The sequence below is a fragment of the Saccopteryx leptura genome, chromosome 1 (genome assembly GCF_036850995.1).
Source record: "Saccopteryx leptura isolate mSacLep1 chromosome 1, mSacLep1_pri_phased_curated, whole genome shotgun sequence".
NCBI lineage: Eukaryota > Metazoa > Chordata > Mammalia > Chiroptera > Emballonuridae > Saccopteryx > Saccopteryx leptura.
This window is the reverse complement of record NC_089503.1, coordinates 1,413,731-1,433,469: the sequence shown is the minus strand read 5'-3', so window position 1 is coordinate 1,433,469 and position 19,739 is coordinate 1,413,731. Positions and strand designations below refer to the sequence as shown.

The window sequence follows — 19,739 nt, the reverse complement described above, 5'->3', positions numbered from 1 at the left end:
GGAACGGGGCCCCTGGCTGGCCCTCTGTCCTCGGCCACCACTCTGCTGAGTGTCTCCTTGGGCTTCTCTGGGTCTGCCTCCCTCGGGGAGTCTGCCTGGGCCTGGCGTCTGGGCCTCCCTCTCCCGGGCGGGCACTCCCACGTCCGATACCTCCCCTCTAGTTCCAAAGAGGACAACAGCGTTTTCAATTAGTGGGGAATGTGCCCTTTCACCTTGGCCAGCAGGGTGTCCAGGAAGAGGACCAGGTCCCTTCTCCCAGCTCAGGCACCTCTGTCCTCCTGCGTGTGCCCTCTGTAACACAGCAGGGACAGGGCCCCAGGCCTATGCCACAGCAGGAAGAGGTGCAGAGGGGGCCAGGCTGCCCGCAGAGCTCGCAGGAACAAAGCTCCGTGGTGGTTTCTGACCCTCATGCGCTTGCTGGTGCTGGTACCAGGCAGGTGCACTGTGCCGCACAGCAGGAGCTGCTTGGACTTCACGGGGCTCCCGGAAGTGGAGACTGGGGACCTCCAGCCCAGACTTCCCCTGAGTTCTCCCAGACCCTAGACAGTGGCCTTCTGAGGGGGTGTGTCCGCTGTGAGGGGACAGCCTGTGGCCCTGGCTGCAGCTGACTCCTGGGGGATGTGGCCCAGGGGACGGTCCTTCCCGGTGGGCCTGTGGAGGGGACGTCCTTCTCTGCCCCCTGGGCTCCTCAGCCTGCGCCTCTCAGGGTTCCCTCCCCGTCCCCGCGAGCTGTCGGCACTCTCCCCGGCAGGTTTCTAGTGCAGGGCCGCCCTCTCGCTTGGGCTCCCGTGGTTTGGATTCTCAGTGTCTCTGCCTGGGTATGTGTGGGCTGCCAGGCGGGGGGCAGAGTGGGGCAGTGAGGGGGGTCCTGGGCCTTGGGGGCCACGTGGTCCTGCCCTCCCCAGGCTCCCGGCCCGGAGCTGGGTCCTGGCAGCGGCCGCTCCCTCCCTGTGCTCTGAGCTGCCTTCCTGTGTACTGAGCCTGAGCTAAATCTTGCAGCCGATGTTTTTATACCCGCGGGGAGGGCGGGGTGACTTGGCAGGACCCACAGTGCCCTTTTCTCAGGCAGCCCGGACCCTGGATGCCTGGGCTCTGTGCCTGCTTGGCTGGTGACGGCTGGGGGCGTGGCAAGAGACTGTGTCACCTGTCCCCTGCTGTGAGCCCACTGGCTTCTCTGGGTCCATGTGACGCCCGGGGGGGGGGGGGGGTCAGCGAGCACCAGCACCTGCCCTTACCTGTGCTGTGGGGCCCTGCTGCATTCACCAGGGGAGCTGGCTGCTCAGGGGGCCCTGCCGCGTTCACCAGGGATGCTGGCTGCTCAGGGGGCCCTGCCGCATTCACCAGGGGAGCTGGCTGCTCAGGGGGCCCTGCCGCGTTCACCAGGGATGCTGGCTGCTCAGGGGGCCCTGCCGCATTCACCAGGGGTGCTGGCTGCTCAGGGGGCCCTGCCGCATTCACCAGGGGAGCTGGCTGCTCAGGGGGCCCTGCCGCGTTCACCAGGGATGCTGGCTGCTCAGGGGGCCCTGCCGCATTCACCAGGGGAGCTGGCTGCTCAGGGGGCCCTGCCGCGTTCACCAGGGATGCTGGCTGCTCAGGGGGCCCTGCCGCATTCACCAGGGGTGCTGGCTGCTCAGGGGGCCCTGCCGCGTTCACCAGGGGTGCTGGCTGCTCAGGGGGCCCTGCCGCATTCACCAGGGGTGCTGGCTGCTCAGGGGGCCCTGCCGCATTCACCAGGGGTGCTGGCTGCTCAGGGGGCCCTGCCGCATTCACCAGGGGTGCTGGCTGCTCAGGGGGCCCTGCCGCATTCACCAGGGGAGCTGGCTGCTCAGGGGGCCCTGCCGCATTCACCAGGGGTGCTGGCTGCTCAGGGGGCCCTGCCGCATTCACCAGGGGAGCTGGCTGCTCAGGGGGCCCTGCCGCATTCACCAGGGGAGCTGGCTGCTCAGGGGGCCCTGCCGCATTCACCAGGGGTGCTGGCTGCTCAGGGGGCCCTGCCGCATTCACCAGGGGAGCTGGCTGCTCAGGGGGCCCTGCTGCATTCAGCAGGGGTGCTGGCTACTCGGGTCTTGACCAGCCTCATCGCGAGGCCGCCTTGTCCGTGCCCGAGGCTCGTGGGCAAGCAGATGCCAGTGCAGGGGTCAGGGGGGAGGCCGTGCCGGAGGTGGCTGCCGCGTGGCCTGGATACCCCTGCCCTCTGCGGCCAGCAGTGGCTGGGGGCCAGGCGGGATGACTGGGCAGGCTCCAACAGCCACTTGAATTGTCTGGCGTTTGGCTTGACTTGAACTTGAAACAATGATTCTGGTGATGTGTGGTGTGTGAAGAAGCCATCTCTCTGCCTTCGAAATCTGAACGGAGACCTGGCCCTGGGGTGCTGCCTCTCCCCTCCGGTTCAGGGGGCTCTCCCGCGTCCCGGCATTCCCACGGTCACTCTGGGCGCTGGGCTTCGAGTGGGCACTTGACCTCCAGCCTGAGGCACTCTGGGTGGGCCACCCAGAGGGTCTTCCCTAACTTCCTGGGCCTGGTTGTACAGATAAGTGTGCCAGGTGTGCAGGGCAAGCCCATCCCTGGGGGCAGTTCTGTGGGGCATCCCGGCGGGGGGAGTTCTGGCGCTCACACAGACGCCACCCCACACGTGGTCTGTGTGTCTGCCGCACAGCAGGCCGGGCCCCCTGAGACGCAGCCCCAGGGTGAGCGTCACGGCCCCTGTGTCCGCCCGTCCCCAGGGCCCGCAGTGTCTCCACTGAGGTGGCAGCGGTGCCCAGCTTTCTGCCTGTCTGATCCCCTCTGCTGTGTGGGGTGGAGCGGGAGGCGGGGCGGGCTCGCCCTTGGAAGCTGGACTGACTGGTCCATGAGCCAGCTGCAGGCCTGTTTGTGACAAGGCCACCAAGTGTCCAAACACCCACTCTTCTCTGCTTGGGACACCTGAACTCAGACAAACTGTAGAAATAAGCTTGCTTCCTTTCTAACTGCGCCTGTCCCTGGTGGGGGTGGGGGTGGGTAGGCAGAGGCTCTGGGCAGGCTGTGTGCTGTACCTGAGCTTTCTCTCCTCTGTGAAGTGGGGAGTGGAGCTCCTGAGAAGTACTCGGAGTGTGCCCGGGGGGGGCACTTCTGTGGGCTCACACGGACATCACCCGGGGCAGCAGAGGCAGCTGGGCACGGGGTGGGGTGCTGAGACCCAGGGCTGAGGTTGGGGGCGCCCTTGGACATGGTCCCCCAGCAGGGGGGTGTCTGGGGAGCAGGGGAGGCTCCTTCCACCCAGCTCGAGACCTGCCAGGTCTGGGGACCGCGGCTAGGCCCACGCTGAGCCTTGTTTCCGTTGTCACCCTTGTGGCTGGGCTTCAGTGGACCTGGTGCAGAGGTGGCCTCACCGCCATGGGAGGGCGGCGCCTGCCTTCTCTGTCCCACTGGACCGCGAGAGTGGGCCTCCAGCCTCCAGAGGTGCTGCAGCCCCTGCGCCAGAGGCTCCCGACACAGCCGTCGCTCAGCCGGAGCCCCCGTCATCTCCGACGCCCACCTGTGCCGCCTGGCGCCTTCTTCCCATGTGGCCGCTCAGACCACGTGCCGTCAGCGCGGTGCGGCAGGCAGACGGCGGCCCCTCCTGAGAGAAGGCTGCCCCCGTGGCAGAGAAACGTCCTCTGACGTCTGATGTCCGCCTGGAAGCTCCCGGGAGAGACGCCGCCCTGAGCCAAGGTCGCGGCAGTCAGACGGGACTGGGTCCCCACGCATTCCCAGGATTGTTGTGGGTGCTGGGGTGTAGCCATCAGCAAAGCGGGCACCGCCCTGCATTCCGGCCGTTTCTCCCCCGCCGGGGTGATGGCAAGGCTCCTCCCAGGCTGTGCAAACCAGGAGTGGAGCGAGCACAACAGCTGGGCGTGGACCGTGAGCAGAGCCCAGAGTGCCCGGGAGGACGGGGTCTGGAGCAGCAGCAGGGCCTGGGCGGGGCGCGGGCAGGTGGGCGGGGCTGCGTGGGGGCGGGGCTGCGTGGGGGTGGGGCCGGTGCGGGAGAGTTAGGAAGGAAAGAACAGCTGCCCAGCACTGCACGCACAGCTGCGTGTGCACACGCACCTGCACGCCTCACGTGTGCACAGGCTCACGTGTTCTTGGGGAGTTCTGCCTCTGTGCACGTGGAGGGTGGCGCTCTGTAGTCTTTCTTGCCCGGTGGTGGTCTCGCCTCATTTCGGCCTCATCGCGTTACTGGGGTGACGTCTGTCCCCCCCCCCCCCCGTTCCCTGAAAGCGGGTGTGAGAAGGGTGTTCTCTTTTCGTGATAGATTTGGTGTGGAATTCACCCGTATAGCCGCCTGCACATAGCATTTCTTTGTGGAAAGGTTTTAATGATCAATTCAAGTTTTTAATTCCTTTTTCTCTCAGTTTTGGCAACTTGTGTTTGTGCAAGAAGGTGTCTGTCTCCGCCCTCATTTTCTGTGGGCATCAAGTCGTCCTGCGCGTCCCTGTCAGCCGTCAGCGTCTGTGGGGTCTGTGCTGATGTCTCTCGTTCCTGAGACTGGTGGCAGCTCCCTCTTTTGGTCAGTCTAGCTGGAAAATTGATGTTTTCTTATATTCTTAAACATTGTATTTAATTCTCCATTTGTCCATTTTCTGTGTCATAGACTTCTATTATTACCTTTATTTCCTTCTACTTACTTTGGGTTTAGTATGCACTTCTTTTTTCCAGCTTCTTAAGTAAATGTGTATGTAGATTATTCATTAAAGCCTTCCCTTCTAACATAAACATTGTGGTTGTAAATTTCCCCCAAAGCTCAGCTTTAGCGGCATTCTACAAATTTTATGTTACATTTCTATGTTATCTTTATTTTGCATTGTTTAATCTGCTAAGTTTATCCCATAAAATGTCATTCCAGAGATTGTGATCTTCAGTTCTAGAAATTTGTTTGTATCTTTTGGAGTTTTGTATCTTTTTGAGAGCCCTAATGATTGCTCGTTGCGTTCCTTGTCTTTAAACCCTTTGATCACCGAGTGTAATCTTTTCTGTCCCCTTCAGTCTTGATTGTAGCATCTCTGTCGTGTCTGGTCTGATTGTCTTTGCTCACTGCCGGTACATTCTTCTGCTTCTCCACCTGTGTTGTACATACACGTTGACATTAGTGGCTGTGGTGGCAGAGCTGTTGAAGGTGTGGGTGGTGTGTCCTCCGATGAGGGGCACTGGGGTAGTTACAGCAGGCAGTCGTTTGCTGCTGGTGTGGAAACCTTTTGCGGCTTGGTGCGGCTTCCGTGGGACCAGCCTGGAGAACCCCTTCCTCTGGGCTGCGGCGTGCTCGCCACCCTGGGCATGGGCATGCCTGTCTTCCTGCCCTCCTCACCCCTGGAACGCCCTGTGCTCACGGCTCCCTGGAGCGGTGGTTTGCCAGGCTCCGTGTGCCCTCAGCTGAGGTGCTCTGTCCCTGTCCCCAGAGTCCCTTCCCCAGCGACCCCATCCCGCCGGGTCCTCTGCGCACGGACAGCTGTGTTCCCAGCGCACCCTCCCTCCCTGCCTGGGGCCGGGCCCGGTGGCCAGCTTGGCCAGTGTCTGCAGTCAGTGGCTCTGTGTGTCTTGTCCAGTTTGCAGCTGTTGATGGGGACGGTCAGGCCGTGGGGTTTGTTCCGTCGTCACCAGAGTGGGAGTGAGGGTCACTCTTGCCTCGTGCGCCCCGTGCGTCTGCTCTGAGCGCCTCCGGCTCAGCGTCAGGCGGGAGCTCCCGCTCCTGTGCTCGGGGTCCTCCTGCCTCTCCGTCTGCGTCTTTCTTTCTGTGGTGGTCCGGTGTCTGGGCAGGTTACAGGTGAGGCTGGGCGGAGGCCGCAGTGACCGCGCTGAGGGTCCAGAGTGGCAGCATCAAGATGGACGTGCTCATAGATGTCCGTGCTGCCTGGACGGACAGCACGGGGGTGGGGTGCACAGACGTCTTCTTGCTGTCAGCTGCGAGGGCCGGGGCAGCGCCTGTGCCCAGCGCTGGCCTCGGGGTTCGGTTTTCTCTGACAGATGGCACTGGGGCACAGTGGCTGGTTCCAGCACCAGGCGGGGAGCCTAGAAGCACTTCCTAGTGCCCAGTTATCCCAGCTGCCTGGGGCCCCGTGGCCACCCCTGTGCCTCAGAGGCTGGGTGGCCGTAAGGACTCTGTCCTGGGGGACGTGGGGCCTGCTGCCCTGGTCCTCGTGGGCAGCCAGCCCTCGGTTGGTGGTGTCCCCAGGGCAGAGGCAGCCTGTTCCCATTGCCTAGTGATCTGTCCTCTCTGTGGCTTTGGAATGACCACAGTACAGGCAGGTTGAGTCTGGACAGAAGAGAAGGTTGAGGACCCTTTGTGAGGGGGGAGGGCAGGGCTGTGGCCGTGCTCCTTACAGAGGGGCCTCTCAGTGCTCATGGGGACACCCCGCCACATGTTGATTGGGGGCTGTCGCTGCCCCTATGGTCAGACGTTTGGTTTTCAGACTTTGTGTCTCCTGTCTGGAGGCCAGCTGTGAAGGGGGCCACAGCTGCACAGGTTCTCCCACCTCTGCCAGCAGGTGCTGTGGACGTGTTCGTCCGGTCGGCTTGCTGTCCTTAGTGGCTGCAGGGGCAGCTTCTGCCCAGCACTAGCTTGTGCCTGGATGCCCTGAAGCCTGCCAGCCTTGCCTTTGCATGGAGGGCCTGCCACGAGCGGCTCCACTCTGCCAGTGACAGCAGCCTGCCTGCAGCCCACTGGGTGCCCACCCAGTGTCTTGTCTCACGGGCTGTGATTGGGCAAGGGGTAGCTGCTGTCCTCAGGAGCTCATGGCCAGGGCCCCGGCCGTCTGTTCTCGGGTGAGCCTTCCCAGCTGTGTCAGGGCCTCCGGACGCTGACATCCTTCCTGGGGGGCCCTGCCCTCCCCACAGCCGCTGCCCACAAGGCGCCACTTTGAAAAGTTGGTGAGACACGCCCTCATCTCGCCAGACTGGTTGGCCTTGGCCCGTCAAAGGCGCAGCTGTGTGAGCCCAGCCGAGCCCTCCTCCCCCTCGTCCGCATTGGCTGGGGCACAGCTCCCAGACAGGCTTCCCGGGAGGGAGCGGAGTCGGTGCTGGGGCTCCACTTCCCTGCTCCGCGGAGGGAGCGGTGTCGGTGCTGGGGCCCCACTTCCCTGCTCCACCTCCGCACTGCCCGGCATGCTGGGGGACCACAGCAGCCTCTCCCCCGACCGGGCTCTGGTCAGCCAGCCCCCCAGGACGGGGCTCAGCTGCAAAATGGTGCTCCAGGCGGTCGGCAAAGTGCTCAGGTGAGCCAGGGGGCGCCTCGGCCCTGCCCGGGGTCAGGCTGGGAGACGGACAGGCCGGGACAGAGGCAGAGGCTGCCAGCAGACCTGCAGGGAGGTGTCCCCTCAATGCCAACACTTCCTGCAGCCGTGGGAGGGCGCTTGCCCTGCCTCTGGGTAACGAGAGCTGTGCAGCATCCCGCCTGTCCCCTCGAGCCTGTGGGACAGGCTCTCCCCCCGCGGGGCGCCAGGCCTGTTGTGGGGACGGGTGTGTGTCCATGCGGCTGGGTGTGTGACCGGAGCCCGTCTGTGAGCCGCCTTGGTGGGGGAACTTCCCCCGGAGGGCCGGCCCTGGTCTGTCACCTTCACTTGTGAGCCGTGCGGGAGAGCCTGCAGTGCCCTCTCGGGTCAGGAGCGCCCTCAGCAGCTCTTCCGTCTGAGAGGACACACGGGGGAGCGTGACCGTGTGTGTGAAGCCGTCTGAGTGGACACACGGGGGGAGCGTGATCGTGTGTGTGAAGCCATCTGAGTGGACACACGGGGGGAGCGTGATCGTGTGTGTGAAGCCGTCTGAGTGGACACACGGGGGGAGCGTGACCGTGTGTGTGAAGCCGTCTGAGTGGACACACGGGGGGAGCGTGACCGTGTGTGTGAAGCCGTCTGAGTGGACACACGGGGGGAGCGTGATCGTGTGTGTGAAGCCATCTGAGTGGACACAGGGGGGAGCGTGACCGTGTGTGTGAAGCCGTCTAAGTGGACACATGGGGGATCGTGACCGTGTGTGTGAAGCTGTCTGAGTAGACACACGGGGGGAGCGTGACCGTGTGTGTGAAGCCGTCTGAGAGGACACACGGGGGGAGCGTGATCGTGTGTGTGAAGCCGTCTGAGTGGACACACGGGGGGAGCGTGACCGTGTGTGTGAAGCCGTCTGAGTGGACACACGGGGGATCGTGACCGTGTGTGTGAAGCCGTCTGAGTGGACACACGGGGGGATCGTGACCGTGTGTGTGAAGCCGTCTGAGTGGACACACGGGGGAGCGTGACCGTGTGTGTGAAGCCATCTGAGTGGACACACGGGAGAGCGTGACCGTGTGTGTGAAGCTGTCTGAGTGGACACACGGGGGGAGCGTGACCGTGTGTGTGAAGCCGTCTGAGTGGACACACGGGAGAGCGTGACCGTGTGTGTGAAGCCGGGCGCTGCGGCTCAGCCCCCGTGGGGGGGGATCAGGAGCGGTGCCTCATCGCTCAGACCCTCTCGGCAGCGTGGGTCAGGGCCCCTTCAGTGTGACAGTCACGTCCGCCCATGATTTCATTGGCTCCTGATTTTTATGAAGGTGTCTCTTGCTTTTCCAATTCCTCCTCTGATTGTAAGTAAGCTGAGCAAGCTTCGCGGGCGGGTCTGGGGCAGGCCACGCCTGAACGGTGGTGGTCCTCGTGGAGAGACCGGAGCGGCCTGGGACCTGTGTCTGTGCCTCCGACCGCCTCTGGCCTCTGGCCTCTGGTTTCCGCCTGTCCTGTCCACGGGGTCTCGGTCAGCGTTTGTGTGCCACATGGGAGGGCTCTCCACAGGTTACAGTGGGGACCAGAGACCCGCCCGCCGGCTCGCGGAGGCCACACCCTTGTCACACACGTCACAGGTGAGATGAAACGCTGGCAAGTTGGTGGCACTCCCCAGGTCACTGGTTTAGCCCGGGGACAGGGCCGTCACAGGTAGCGCAGGGGACCGTGTGTGTAGGCCTGTGTGTGCCACAGGGGAGGGCTGAGTGCAGAAACAGCCCCCAGGGAACAGGGGCAGGACCGCCCTCTGAGCTGTGACGGGTGACCACAAAGGTCCCAGCCAGCTCTGGGGACCCCAGAGCAGGTGGCAGCTCAGCCAGACGTTGGGGAGAGCCACTCGCCTCACAGGTGCAGGGGGAGCGGAGCTGGTGGTTCGAGCCACGTGCCTGCCGTGCCCTCATCTGCCTGCCCAGCAGGCTCCTTCCTGGGGGGACGCGGGGCTGTGGACGCCTGCTCTGTGTGGGGCGCTGGCTGCCGGGCGGTCAGACCACGAGAAACAGCCTGCGTGGCCCCCAGGGGTCTGCGGCCACAGCCAGTGGAGGTCTGCTGGGCCTGACGGGGTCCCCTGGCCTCTTCCCAGCAGCTTTGTGCCAGTCGGTGGTGCCTGGCACCAGGCCAGTCGGGACCGAGCGAGCCGTCCAGGCTGAGGCCTCCGAGGGTCAGAAGGGTGGTTCGTAGGCCCGGCCTCGGGCCCTGCATCAGGAACTCGGGGGCCAGAGTGGTGGCAGACCCCGTGTTCACCAGGCCCCCCGGGGGGGCAGGGTGTTCATAGTCGGTGAAGAGCCCGGCCCCAGCGGTCCCTGCACGTCTGGCCTGGCTGTCAGGTGACGGGGCTCACCCCATCGCTCCTGCCAGCCCTGGGCTCGTGGCGTCCCGGGAGGAGGCTGGTGGGGGCCCCGGCCTGGGCTGTGCTTCTGCCCAGATGCAGGTAGGGCCCGTGCAGAGGCCTGGACACCACTGACCCCCCACCCCGCCCCCGCGCGCAGCCCACCCAGACAGGCCTTTCTTACACCTGGTCCGGCACCCTGCCCGGAGGTGGCTTGGAGAGTGAGGTGGTGGCCAAGGCTCTGGGTGGCACCGGCTGGCCCTGTCACCTCCGTTCCCAGACGCCCTCTCCATAGGTCCCCTTCTCAGACAGCCTGCAGCCCCCTTTTGTGGAGCGGCTTCTGCCGGGCCACCCAGCACCTGTGGGGACTGCGTCCACCGTGCCTGTCCCTGTAGGTTCCTGTGGCCCTGCGCCCCACACAAGCCTGCACCCACTCTGTCCACGCAGCTGTCTCCAGACACAGCTGCCTCCGGTCCTGCTGTCTCGGGGTCCCCACCCCACCCTGCCTCCCACAGTGCCCCCAGGTTGCCTGCCCCTTCTCCTGGAGTTCGCTCTGCCACCTCTGCGTGGACACACCACAGGCTGAGGGGGACCCTAGGAGAAGAGGGGAAGGCGCCCCGCCTGCCTGTTTTCTGACCCAGCGACACTTGTTCTGGGGGAACCATCGGCCCCTTGCGCAGCTTGACGGGTGCCTCAAAACCTGCAGGTGACTTGTTCTCCTCAGAGAGTGGGGCCACACCAGCCAGGGGGCTGGGGCTGTGCTCCATTGGGGCACTCAGCGTGTCCCCTCACCGGGGGGACCAGAGCACGGGGGGGGGACCCCCTGCGGTGTGGCCGTGTTCCCGGCCCGACCCCCCTTGTGGCCGGGGAGAGCAGGCCTCCTGCTTCTGCTCCTGTTGTCTCACTCAGCTCAGGTGGTCCCCGCAGTGCCCCCGGCCTTCCTGGTGGGACGAGGCAGGGTGGCCCTGGTGGGGCTGGTGGGCGGGAGCCACGCAGGCCTGTGTGCGCTGCCCCGTGCCGGGCAGCTCCTGCTGCTGCCCCGTCTGCCGCCCACCCGCAGGCCAGGGCCCGGTGCTCTGGGAGTCCCAGGCGACAGGGCTCCTGAATAGCACAGCCGGGGCCCAGCCCGTCCCCGTCCTTGTCCTCGTCCTTGTCCTCTTCCTCGTCCTCGTGAGCGAGGGCCCTCCGGATGTGGAGGCCAGGGCTGCGTGTGGTCGGCCCGCGCGTGGTCGCAGGCCCCCGTGTGCTGGCTGAGGACAGAGCGGGAGCCGGGGCAGCCGGGCTGGACAGTTGGGAATCTGCGGGCGGTGGGCACTGGGTGCCTGGCCAGAGCAGACCGTGTGCCACGGCCCTCCTGCCCGAGGCCGAAGGCATGGGGACCTTCTGAGCCAGGGTGGCCTCCTGACAGGGTGGTGTGTCAGTCAGGAGCAGAGACCCAGGGCTGTAGGCAGGGAGTGAGCACCCCAGGATGTCAGCAGAGCCCCCTGTGCCCTCAGCCCTTCCTGGAGTCTGGCCTTCTCTGTGGGCTCTGCCCTGAGGGAGCCGGGAGCCCCCCTGCCCAAGCCGAGGGCCGCAGTGCTCGGAGAAGCTCGTGTCCACCCTTGTCTCCAGGGGACAGCCCCGCCCCACCATGAGGACCCCTTGAAGTGCCCGTGTGTGTGTGTGTGTGGCATCCACACCTAAGCTCCAGCTCGGCCGCCCAGGCAGGTCAGGACCCCAGGGCCGGGGTCTAGTCCCCTGTCCCAGAGCGCTGCAGCTGGCTGGCCCCGGCCACTCCCAGCACTGCCCCCAGAGGCCCAGCACACGTCGCCTTTTAAGGCGAAGATCTGCTTTGAGAAGCGGAGGGAAAACATTTTTCTGGCTTCCAAGGAGCATTTTTTCTTCCTGTTTCTCTTAAATAAACCACAAGCTACTTTTTATAATGGAGGACAAGTGTAGGGTCAGGGTGCTGCCAAGACCTTCCACCCCCGGCACCCCCACTCCGTGTGGGCTGCACCCCGGCTGTGGGCAGAGGGCTCAGAGCCCTCAGGATGGGAGTGTCCGGCACGGCCGGCGTGGTGTTTGCATTTGGGCAGTGGGGACAGTGACAGAGGCCAGGAGTGAGCAAGTTTGCTTCCCCTTCTGCGGGTCTGAGGACCCCAAGAGTGTGAGCTACTGTGCTGGGCCAGCACCCCGACCCTGCCCTCCTGGGCTGCGGGAGGCGGCCCCCCATTCTGCCCAGCGGGCAGGGGTGTGACCGAACAGGACCTGTGTCAGCCCAGCATGGGTGGCACGTACAGCCGCTGCTCTGGGTCGTCCTTTGGGCAGTGTTTCTTCCTGGGGACATGCCAGCTTGTTGGCCAGCCACAGCCACCGCTCTGCCTGGGGCGGTGGGGGGAGGCTGATTCTGGGGACACGACCTCCCCCCTGAGGAGGGGACGAGTCCTCTCAGCACTGGAGAGCGTGGGTCCATGGTGTTTAGCTACCCGCCCACCCTTCAGGTGAGCCTGTGAGGGCCAGGGTGGGCGGTGCCGATCCCCGTGTGCTGCGTGGGAATCCTGCGTGGGGGGCCCAGCCCAGGCGTGGGCCAGGCTGCCTGCAGGGCTGTGGTGTCACATGGGGAGAGAGCCCCGAGTTCCAGGTTTGGCCCCGTGACGTCAGTCCGCCCGCCAGCTCGTGTCTCTGTGTCTCGTCTTCCCTCGAGTAGCAGGGTGGCTTTGTTGGTCAGACAATGGCTGGGGTTGGCACGTGGTGCCCGTGGGAGCAAAGCCTCCCGTGGCACCTGCAGAAGACCCCCGTGTGTCCCACGGGACTGCGGGGCAGCCGGCCTGTCCCCTGGGCTGGGCGTGGAGCTCAGGCCTGTGCGTGCTGAGTGGTCACGGTGCTCCCTTCTCTCGGCAGGAAGTCCAAAGCGAAGCCCAACGGGAAGAAGCCGGCGGCCGAGGAGAAGAAGGTCTACCTGGAGCCGGAGCACGCCAAGTCCCGGATCAGCGACTGCGAGCTCAAGGAGCTGGTGGCACTGCCGCGGGAGATCGACCTCAACGAGTGGCTGGCCAGCAACAGTGCGTGGGGCGGGGCGGGGCGGGGCGGGCGGCTGAGCACGGTGCTGGGGCTCGTGGGGGGCCTCCGGCTCCCGGGTCCCCAGAGCTGTCTGCGAGGGTGTGCCCCCAGCGTGCCCCCAGCTGCTCGCCGTGCGGGTCGGCAGAAGCTGGGGCCTGGACGACTGCCCTGCAGTGTGCCGAGGGGACTTGTGCTGGTCCCGGGCAGGCCTGGGGCTCAGGGCACACAGAACGCCCCCCGCAGCTGTGCTGGGGTCCACAGGGGCCTGCCTGTTCTCTGAAGGGCGGTGGGCCTGGTGGGCAGTGGGCTGGAGCTGCCTGCACTCGGGTCAGTACCTGAGCGGCGCCCCAGCCTGCCTGTGTTTGTGGGTGTGTGGGTGTTTGTGGGTGTGTGCTTGTGCTCAGCGGACCCGGCCCTGCCTGGACGGGTGCTGCCTCCTCCTGCTTCTGTGAGGGGGGTTCATTCCCTCCTGTGAGGGGGTTCATTCCTCCTGTGAGGGGTTCATTCCTCCTGTGAGGGGTTCATTCCCTCCTGTGAGGGGTTCATTCCTCCTGTGAGGGGGGTTCATTCCCTCCTGTGAGGGGGTTCATTCCCTCCTGTGAGGGGTTCATTCCTCCTGTGAGGGGTTCATTCCTCCTGTGAGGGGTTCATTCCCTCCTGTGAGGGGTTCATTCCTCCTGTGAGGGGGGTTCATTCCCTCCTGTGAGGGGGGTTCATTCCTCCTGTGAGGGGGTTCGTTCTGCACGCCCCCCCCCCGCCCTGCCCCCTGCCCTGTCCAGGCCTGTGCCCACCTGTGGGGCGGTGCTCGCAGCCCCTCCTGAGCCTGTGCTCCACGCCAGGGCCTCTGTCTCTGGTGTTGGGAAGTGCCGGCCGCCCGTCGAGCACCAGGCCCTGCCGGGCAGTGGCCACCCCGGGAGGAGGTGGTCAGCCCGCTCTTCTCTGCCCTGCAGCCACCACGTTCTTCCACCACGTCAACCTGCAGTACAGCACCATCTCGGAATTCTGCACGGGGGAGGCCTGCCAGACCATGGCCGTGTGCAACACGTGAGTGCCCCCAGCCCCGGGCTCGCGGGTGGGCTGCGGGCCACGACCCCGCTGCTGCGCCCCTGGCTCTCCGACCCCACCCTCAGTGTCCTCGCTCTCAGACCCCACTGTCACAGTGTCCTCGCTCTCGGACCCCACTGTCACAGTGTCCCCGCTCTCAGACCCCACTGTCACAGTGTCCTCGCTCTCAGACCCCACTGTCACAGTGTCCTCGCTCTCAGACCCCACTGTCACAGTGTCCTCGCTCTCAGACCCCACTGTCACAGTGTCCTCGCTCTCGGACCCCACTCTCACAGTGTCCTCGCTCTCAGACCCCACTGTCACAGTGTCCTCGCTCTCAGACCCCACTCTCAGAGTGTCCTCGCTCTCAGACCCCACTCTCACAGTGTCCTCGCGAGGTCCCCTGGCTCTCAGACCCCACTCTCACAGTGTCCTCGCTCTCAGACCCCACTGTCACAGTGTCCTCGCTCTCAGACCCCACTGTCACAGTGTCCTCGCTCTCAGACCCCACTGTCACAGTGTCCTCGCTCTCAGACCCCACCCTCACAGTGTCCTCGCTCTCAGACCCCACCCTCACAGTGTCCCCGCTCTCAGACCCCACTGTCACAGTGTCCTCGCTCTCAGACCCCACTCTCAGAGTGTCCTCGCTCTCAGACCCCACCCTCACAGTGTCCTCGCAAGGTCCCCTGGCTCTCAGACCCCACTCTCACAGTGTCCTCGCTCTCAGACCCCACTGTCACAGTGTCCTCGCTCTCAGACCCCACTCTCACAGTGTCCTCGCTCTCAGACCCCACCCTCACAGTGTCCCCGCTCTCAGACCCCACCGTCACAGTGTCCTCGCTCTCAGATCCCACTCTCACAGTGTCCTCGCAAGGTCCCCTGGCTCTCAGACCCCACTCTCACAGTGTCCTCGCTCTCAGACCCCACTGTCACAGTGTCCTCGCTCTCAGACCCCACCGTCACAGTGTCCTCGCTCTCAGATCCCACTCTCACAGTGTCCTCGCAAGGTCCCCTGGCTCTCAGACCCCACTCTCACAGTGTCCTCGCTCTCAGACCCCACTGTCACAGTGTCCTCGCTCTCAGACCCCACTGTCACAGTGTCCTCGCTCTCAGACCCCACTCTCACAGTGTCCTCGCTCTCAGATCCCACTCTCTCAGTGTCCTCGCTCTCAGACCCCACTGTCACAGTGTCCTCGCTCTCAGACCCCACTCTCACAGTGTCCTCGCAAGGTCCCCGGGCGGCACAGCCTTCCTCAGCTGTGCCCTGCTGTCCCGTGGGGCCCAGGCCTGGCAGAGAACCAGGAAGCAGAGCCCAGCCAGGGAATGGGCACTGCCATGGAGGGTCCGCTGGGGCGTGGGTGCCACGAGCAGCCAGAGGCTCACAGGCCGTGTTCCTAGTGACAGGAACCTTCTCAGAGGACACACTGGTTCCTGAGACCGCAGGCACCACGAGGCTGAGGGGCTGCTGCAGCGGCCGCCCTGGGAGTAGAGCTCTTCCTCAGCAGCTGCCTCCGTGGGGCACCGGGAGGGAACCCCGACAGGCTGGGCTTGGGGCGCGGGGAGGGAGCCCCGACAGGCTGGGCTTGGGGCGCGGGGAGGGAGCCCCGACAGGCTGGGCTTGTCACCCTCACCTCTTCCTGCGCACGGGCGGTGCTGGCCCAGCCCCGGCTCCGACCCTGCGGGCTAGCTCTGCTCTCTAGCCAGGCCATGTGGGGGCCGTTAGCTGAGGGCCACTGTGAGGTGTCTCTGGGGAGGAAGGGGCTCGGTGGAGGGGGGTCGGGGAGTGGTCCCGAGGGGAGCCTGGGAGGGAGGACAGCGGGTGGGACGGAAGATGCCTGCCAGACTCCAAGGGGCCTGTGGCGGGTGGTGGGGAGCCGTGGACGTGCACGGGTCTGGTGCGTGTGTGGCCAGGAGACCTGGGGCACCTTACACCCCCTGCTGTCGTTCTTGCCCACATCCCACGTCCCGGGGCTGATGTGTGTGTGTGATTCTCCCCTGGGGATCGTCCGAGCCCAGGGGATGAAAACTCACCTGTTACTTAAGAGGAAAGGGGCTGTTTGGGAGAGGTCCGCAGAGCCACCTGCTGTCCCAGGCCAGAGGCCCGACTCCACCCTGCCGGTGTCTGCAGGACAGAAACCAAACAGTGGCGTCCTGCACGGAGGAGGGAGCGGCCGTGCCGGGAGGATCCTGAAGGCCTCGTGGCTGGAAACTTCTTTGGTTTGGCGAAGAGAAAAGTCTCCAGGTTCAGAGAACCCGTGCTCAGAGCATCTGCTCCAGGCGCTGTGCAGGGAGGCCCTGGAGGCGCGGTCTGTGTCTGGCCCCCGTGGGGACGCTGACCGTCCTGTGCTCACAGCGTTTCCCCACCGCGGGAGGAGGGAGCCGTTCCCGCAGGGCCCTGCATCCGGCGAGGTGGAGACTTCTCGGAGGAGTGCCCCTGGGCAGCAGGCCCACTGCCAGGGCGAGGGCGCAGTGGTGGGTTCCCCAGAGGACAGTGGAGGGCCACGCAGGGCGGGAGAGCAAGTCCGCCCGCCTCCCGAGCCCTTGCACGTGCGGCCCTGAGTGACGGCGTGGTGTGTGCAGGGTGTGTCCTCGGGGCAGGCTCTGTGAAGGGCGGTCAGAGCTTACCAGCTATGTCCATGGTGAAAGCAAAGGGAATGGACCGTGTGCGTGTTGTGGTAAATATGGACGTGAGCAGCTCACAAGCACAGTGCATGTTGCTGGTGGCACCAGGCCGGCCCTGGGGCAGAGGTGACAGACGGGCCTTCCACTGAGAATGAGCCAGCTGTGCTGTGGCAGGAACGTCACCTCAGGGACCATCACCCAGGCAGGCGGAAAGTAAAGGGTGGGAAAGGCTTCGCCAGCCAGACACCGGCCAGGGCAGGGCTGACGCGGCAGAGCACGCGGGCATGCCGTAGTCTGCGCCCGTACAGCAGGGTTGGGTCCTCAGCAAGTGTCCGTCTTGCATGTGGCTCACCCTGTGTGGCTTTGAATGGACGGACGGACAGAACCAGAGGCAGAGACAGAGGTCACACACAGCCCTAGCGATTCACCACGCTGGTTGGTAGAGGACAAGACTGGTCACACACAGTCCTAGAGATTCACCACGCTGGTTGGTAGAGGACAAGACTGGTCACACACAGTCCTAGAGATTCACCACGCTGGTTGGTAGAGGACAAGACTGGTCACACACAGTCCTAGAGATTCACCACGCTGGTTGGTAGAGGACAAGACTGGTCACACACAGTCCTAGAGATTCACCACGCTGGTTGGTAGAGGACAAGACTGGTCACACACAGTCCTAGAGATTCACCACGCTGGTTGGTAGAGGACAAGACTGGTCACACACAGTCCTAGAGATTCACCACGCTGGTTGGTAGAGGACAAGACTGGTCACACACAGTCCTAGCGATTCACCACGCTGGTTGGTAGAGGACAAGACTGGTCACACACAGTCCTAGCGATTCACCACGCTGGTTGGTAGAGGACAAGACTGGTCAGCAGGTGTGGACCAGTCTCCCCGTCAGCCATGGGATGGAGTGGGTACCGGGCGCTGGGCCCAGCAGCCCTCTGCACGCTCTGTCACCGGACAGGGCAGCCGCCAGGACCGGCCAGGCGCTGGCTCACCATCTGCCCTCAGTAAGCTGCCCGACCTCCCTGTTTACCAGGGGGTGCAGGGAACCCCCAGCGTCTGGGAGCTGACACCCTTCCCAGTGACCCGGGGCCAGTGAGGAGGAGTCTCAGGTTAGACAGCGTCTCAGACAGCCCAGGTGGGGAGGGCAGCAGGTCTGAGCGTGGAATCAGCTAAAGCAGCGCTTGGAGGACGTCTCTGCGATCACGTGCTGAAGAGATCGCAGGTCAATAATCTGAGCTTCCGTGGGAAGCAACTAGAAATGGGGCAGAAGAAAGAAATAACAAAAAGGAAAAAAAAAGCAGAAATCACTGGAATTGGTTTCTAAAAACGGAAAAGTGACGAAACTAATAGCTGTTCCCCTGAGAAGGTCAGTGGAATCAATGGACCTCGAGCAGGACGGACGAGGTCAGAAGAGAAGAGGTTCTGATTAACAGTAGGAGCAGCGAGAGGGGCCACTGCTGGGGCCACTGCACGCCGGCCGGCGCAGAGAAGGCCAGGGGTGGTATCAGACACGCTGTTTGTGCAAACCCAGCTCCCAGGCAGGTGCAAATATCAAAGTTCACCTGAGGCCACGAAATGGAGTAAAAGGATTCCACACTGTGGGGATAGAACTGTCCCCGGTCACGTCCACCACGACGGTCACGTCGAGAACCCCATTGACTCTTGCGAGAAATCGAGTAACAACTCAGAAGGCCAGGCAGCACACACAGATCAGTCACTGCCAGCCTAGTGTCACGCACAGTTGGACCCCAGGTAAAAATCACACCGTTTTCAGTGGTTCCCAAACAGCAGGACCCTCAGGTGTGAGCCCGCAGAAGCCCTTGCCCAGGGCGAGCACGCTGCAGGCCTGGTGCCCTCCCCGCACTCACCTCGCTCAGTGCCGCTGCGGGCAGGACCCTGCCAGGCTCCACGGGTGGGGACGGGCTAGCCCCGACCGTCACGCTCTGGGGGAGACCCACCGTCCAGTGTTCCGACTTCTGTGAGGCCGCAGTCGTCGAGGCAGGGTGGTGGCGAAGGAGCAGACAGCCGAGACGGATAGAGATGGACAGACGTTGACCCGCACCAGCGTGGCCTTTGATACCGGACAGGCGCAGGCGACATGCACAGGAGAAGGTAGTCTTTCCAACCAACACTGCTGGAAAGACAGGTCATTCGTGTGCAGAAACAGTGCTGACCTGAGCCCCCCTCCCGGGGTCCCTGCGGCTCAGTGTAGGAGCACAGGCTGTGGGAGGACACAGGAGGATTCTCCAGGACGGCCCCGCGTCCTCGGTGCTGGCACAGGCACAGCCAGCTGGCAGGAGTCGGGGCCTCGGACCGCACGGCGTTAGACCTCCGCCCTGGGAAGGTGCTGTTGGAAAGGAGGACAGACTGCAGACCCATCCCCTGTCCGCAGAGGGCCGGTTCCCAGCGTGTGGAGTCCCTCAGGTCCAGTGGGAAAGACAGTCTGGTTGCAAAGGGGCAAAGGGCTGGCACAGGCCGGTTGCCCAAGGGCGTGTGGAAGGTCAGAGGAGCGCAGGAGGCTGTGCCCACGAGCAGAGAGACATGGCGGGGAGGCCATGCTGCCAGGCCCTGCGTGGGCGCCGGGCACGGCGGGGAGTGGAGCTGCGCGGGTGCTGGGGACGGCCACTCAGGGACGGGGACTGAGCCCACAGAAGCCTGCCCGGGAGTGGTCACAGCTGCCTGCCCCCTGGACCCAGCCCACTGTCCTTCAGCAGGTACAGGGCTGGACACAGGGTGTGTCCAGGCAGCAGAGCCTCAGAGCTGACAAGGAAGGCCTGGACCTGGCCCCACCACCTGGCTGGACAGCACGAGTGTGCGGGCCCCCAGCGACAGGGCCAGGCGTTGGGGCCGGCCGGGGCTGGCAGGGAGGGGACACGAGCCGTGCTGGGTGTGGCAGGTGGCCTGTGCCTGGGCGAGCTGGCAGCCCTGCGCTGCAGCCGGTGGCGTCGCTGTGGGGGAGGTCAGGTAAACTGGGACGGGGAGCAGGGGGAGCAGGCCGCCCTCGCGCAGGCACCGCATCCCTGGGGAGCTGTCCTCGGCCTGCACGTGGGAGCCTGTGTCCCAGTTTGCAGCCACTTGTTTCTGTGAGACTCTGGCACCTGTGCCCAGGGGCACCGCGTCAGTACCACTGGGAGCAGAGATGTTCCGACCCTGTCCTGCCGAAGACCCCCCCCCCCGGGCCGGGAGAGGATTCGGTTACCCTCTCGCAGTGGCCAGTGGCCGTGGAGAGGCCGCAGCTACCGAGGGCGGGGCTGGCCAGGCAGAGCCGGCCCGGGGAAGGTGGGACCTGCTTCTCTGGGGAGCAGAGCGTGACCCGAGCGGCAGAGACAGACGTGGTGCTGACGGCCCTTCCTGCACGTGCTCAGCCGGCCACTGTGTCCTGGACGCTGGTCAGAGTGTGCACTCAGACCCCTTGTCAGGTGCAGCTGCAGGTCCCCACAGG

The 19,739-nt window shown here is 64.6% G+C and overlaps 1 protein-coding gene across 2 annotated transcripts in view; it reads left to right on the top strand.

Annotated features, from left to right (window-relative positions):
- MOB2 (MOB kinase activator 2) overlaps nucleotides 1–19,739 on the top strand; it is a 38,096-nt gene that overhangs the window by 16,750 nt on the left and 1,607 nt on the right. The window contains exons 1-3 of one of the 2 annotated variants that reach the window (XM_066374349.1): nucleotides 7,099–7,223; nucleotides 12,463–12,623; nucleotides 13,572–13,665. In XM_066374349.1, coding sequence (XP_066230446.1) covers nucleotides 7,114–7,223; nucleotides 12,463–12,623; nucleotides 13,572–13,665 — 365 coding nt within the window. In that variant the 5' untranslated portion in view covers nucleotides 7,099–7,113. Of the gene's footprint in view, nucleotides 1–7,098; nucleotides 7,224–12,462; nucleotides 12,624–13,571; nucleotides 13,666–19,739 lie in introns of those variants that run through there. The other variant, XM_066374435.1, reaches the window with a different exon arrangement.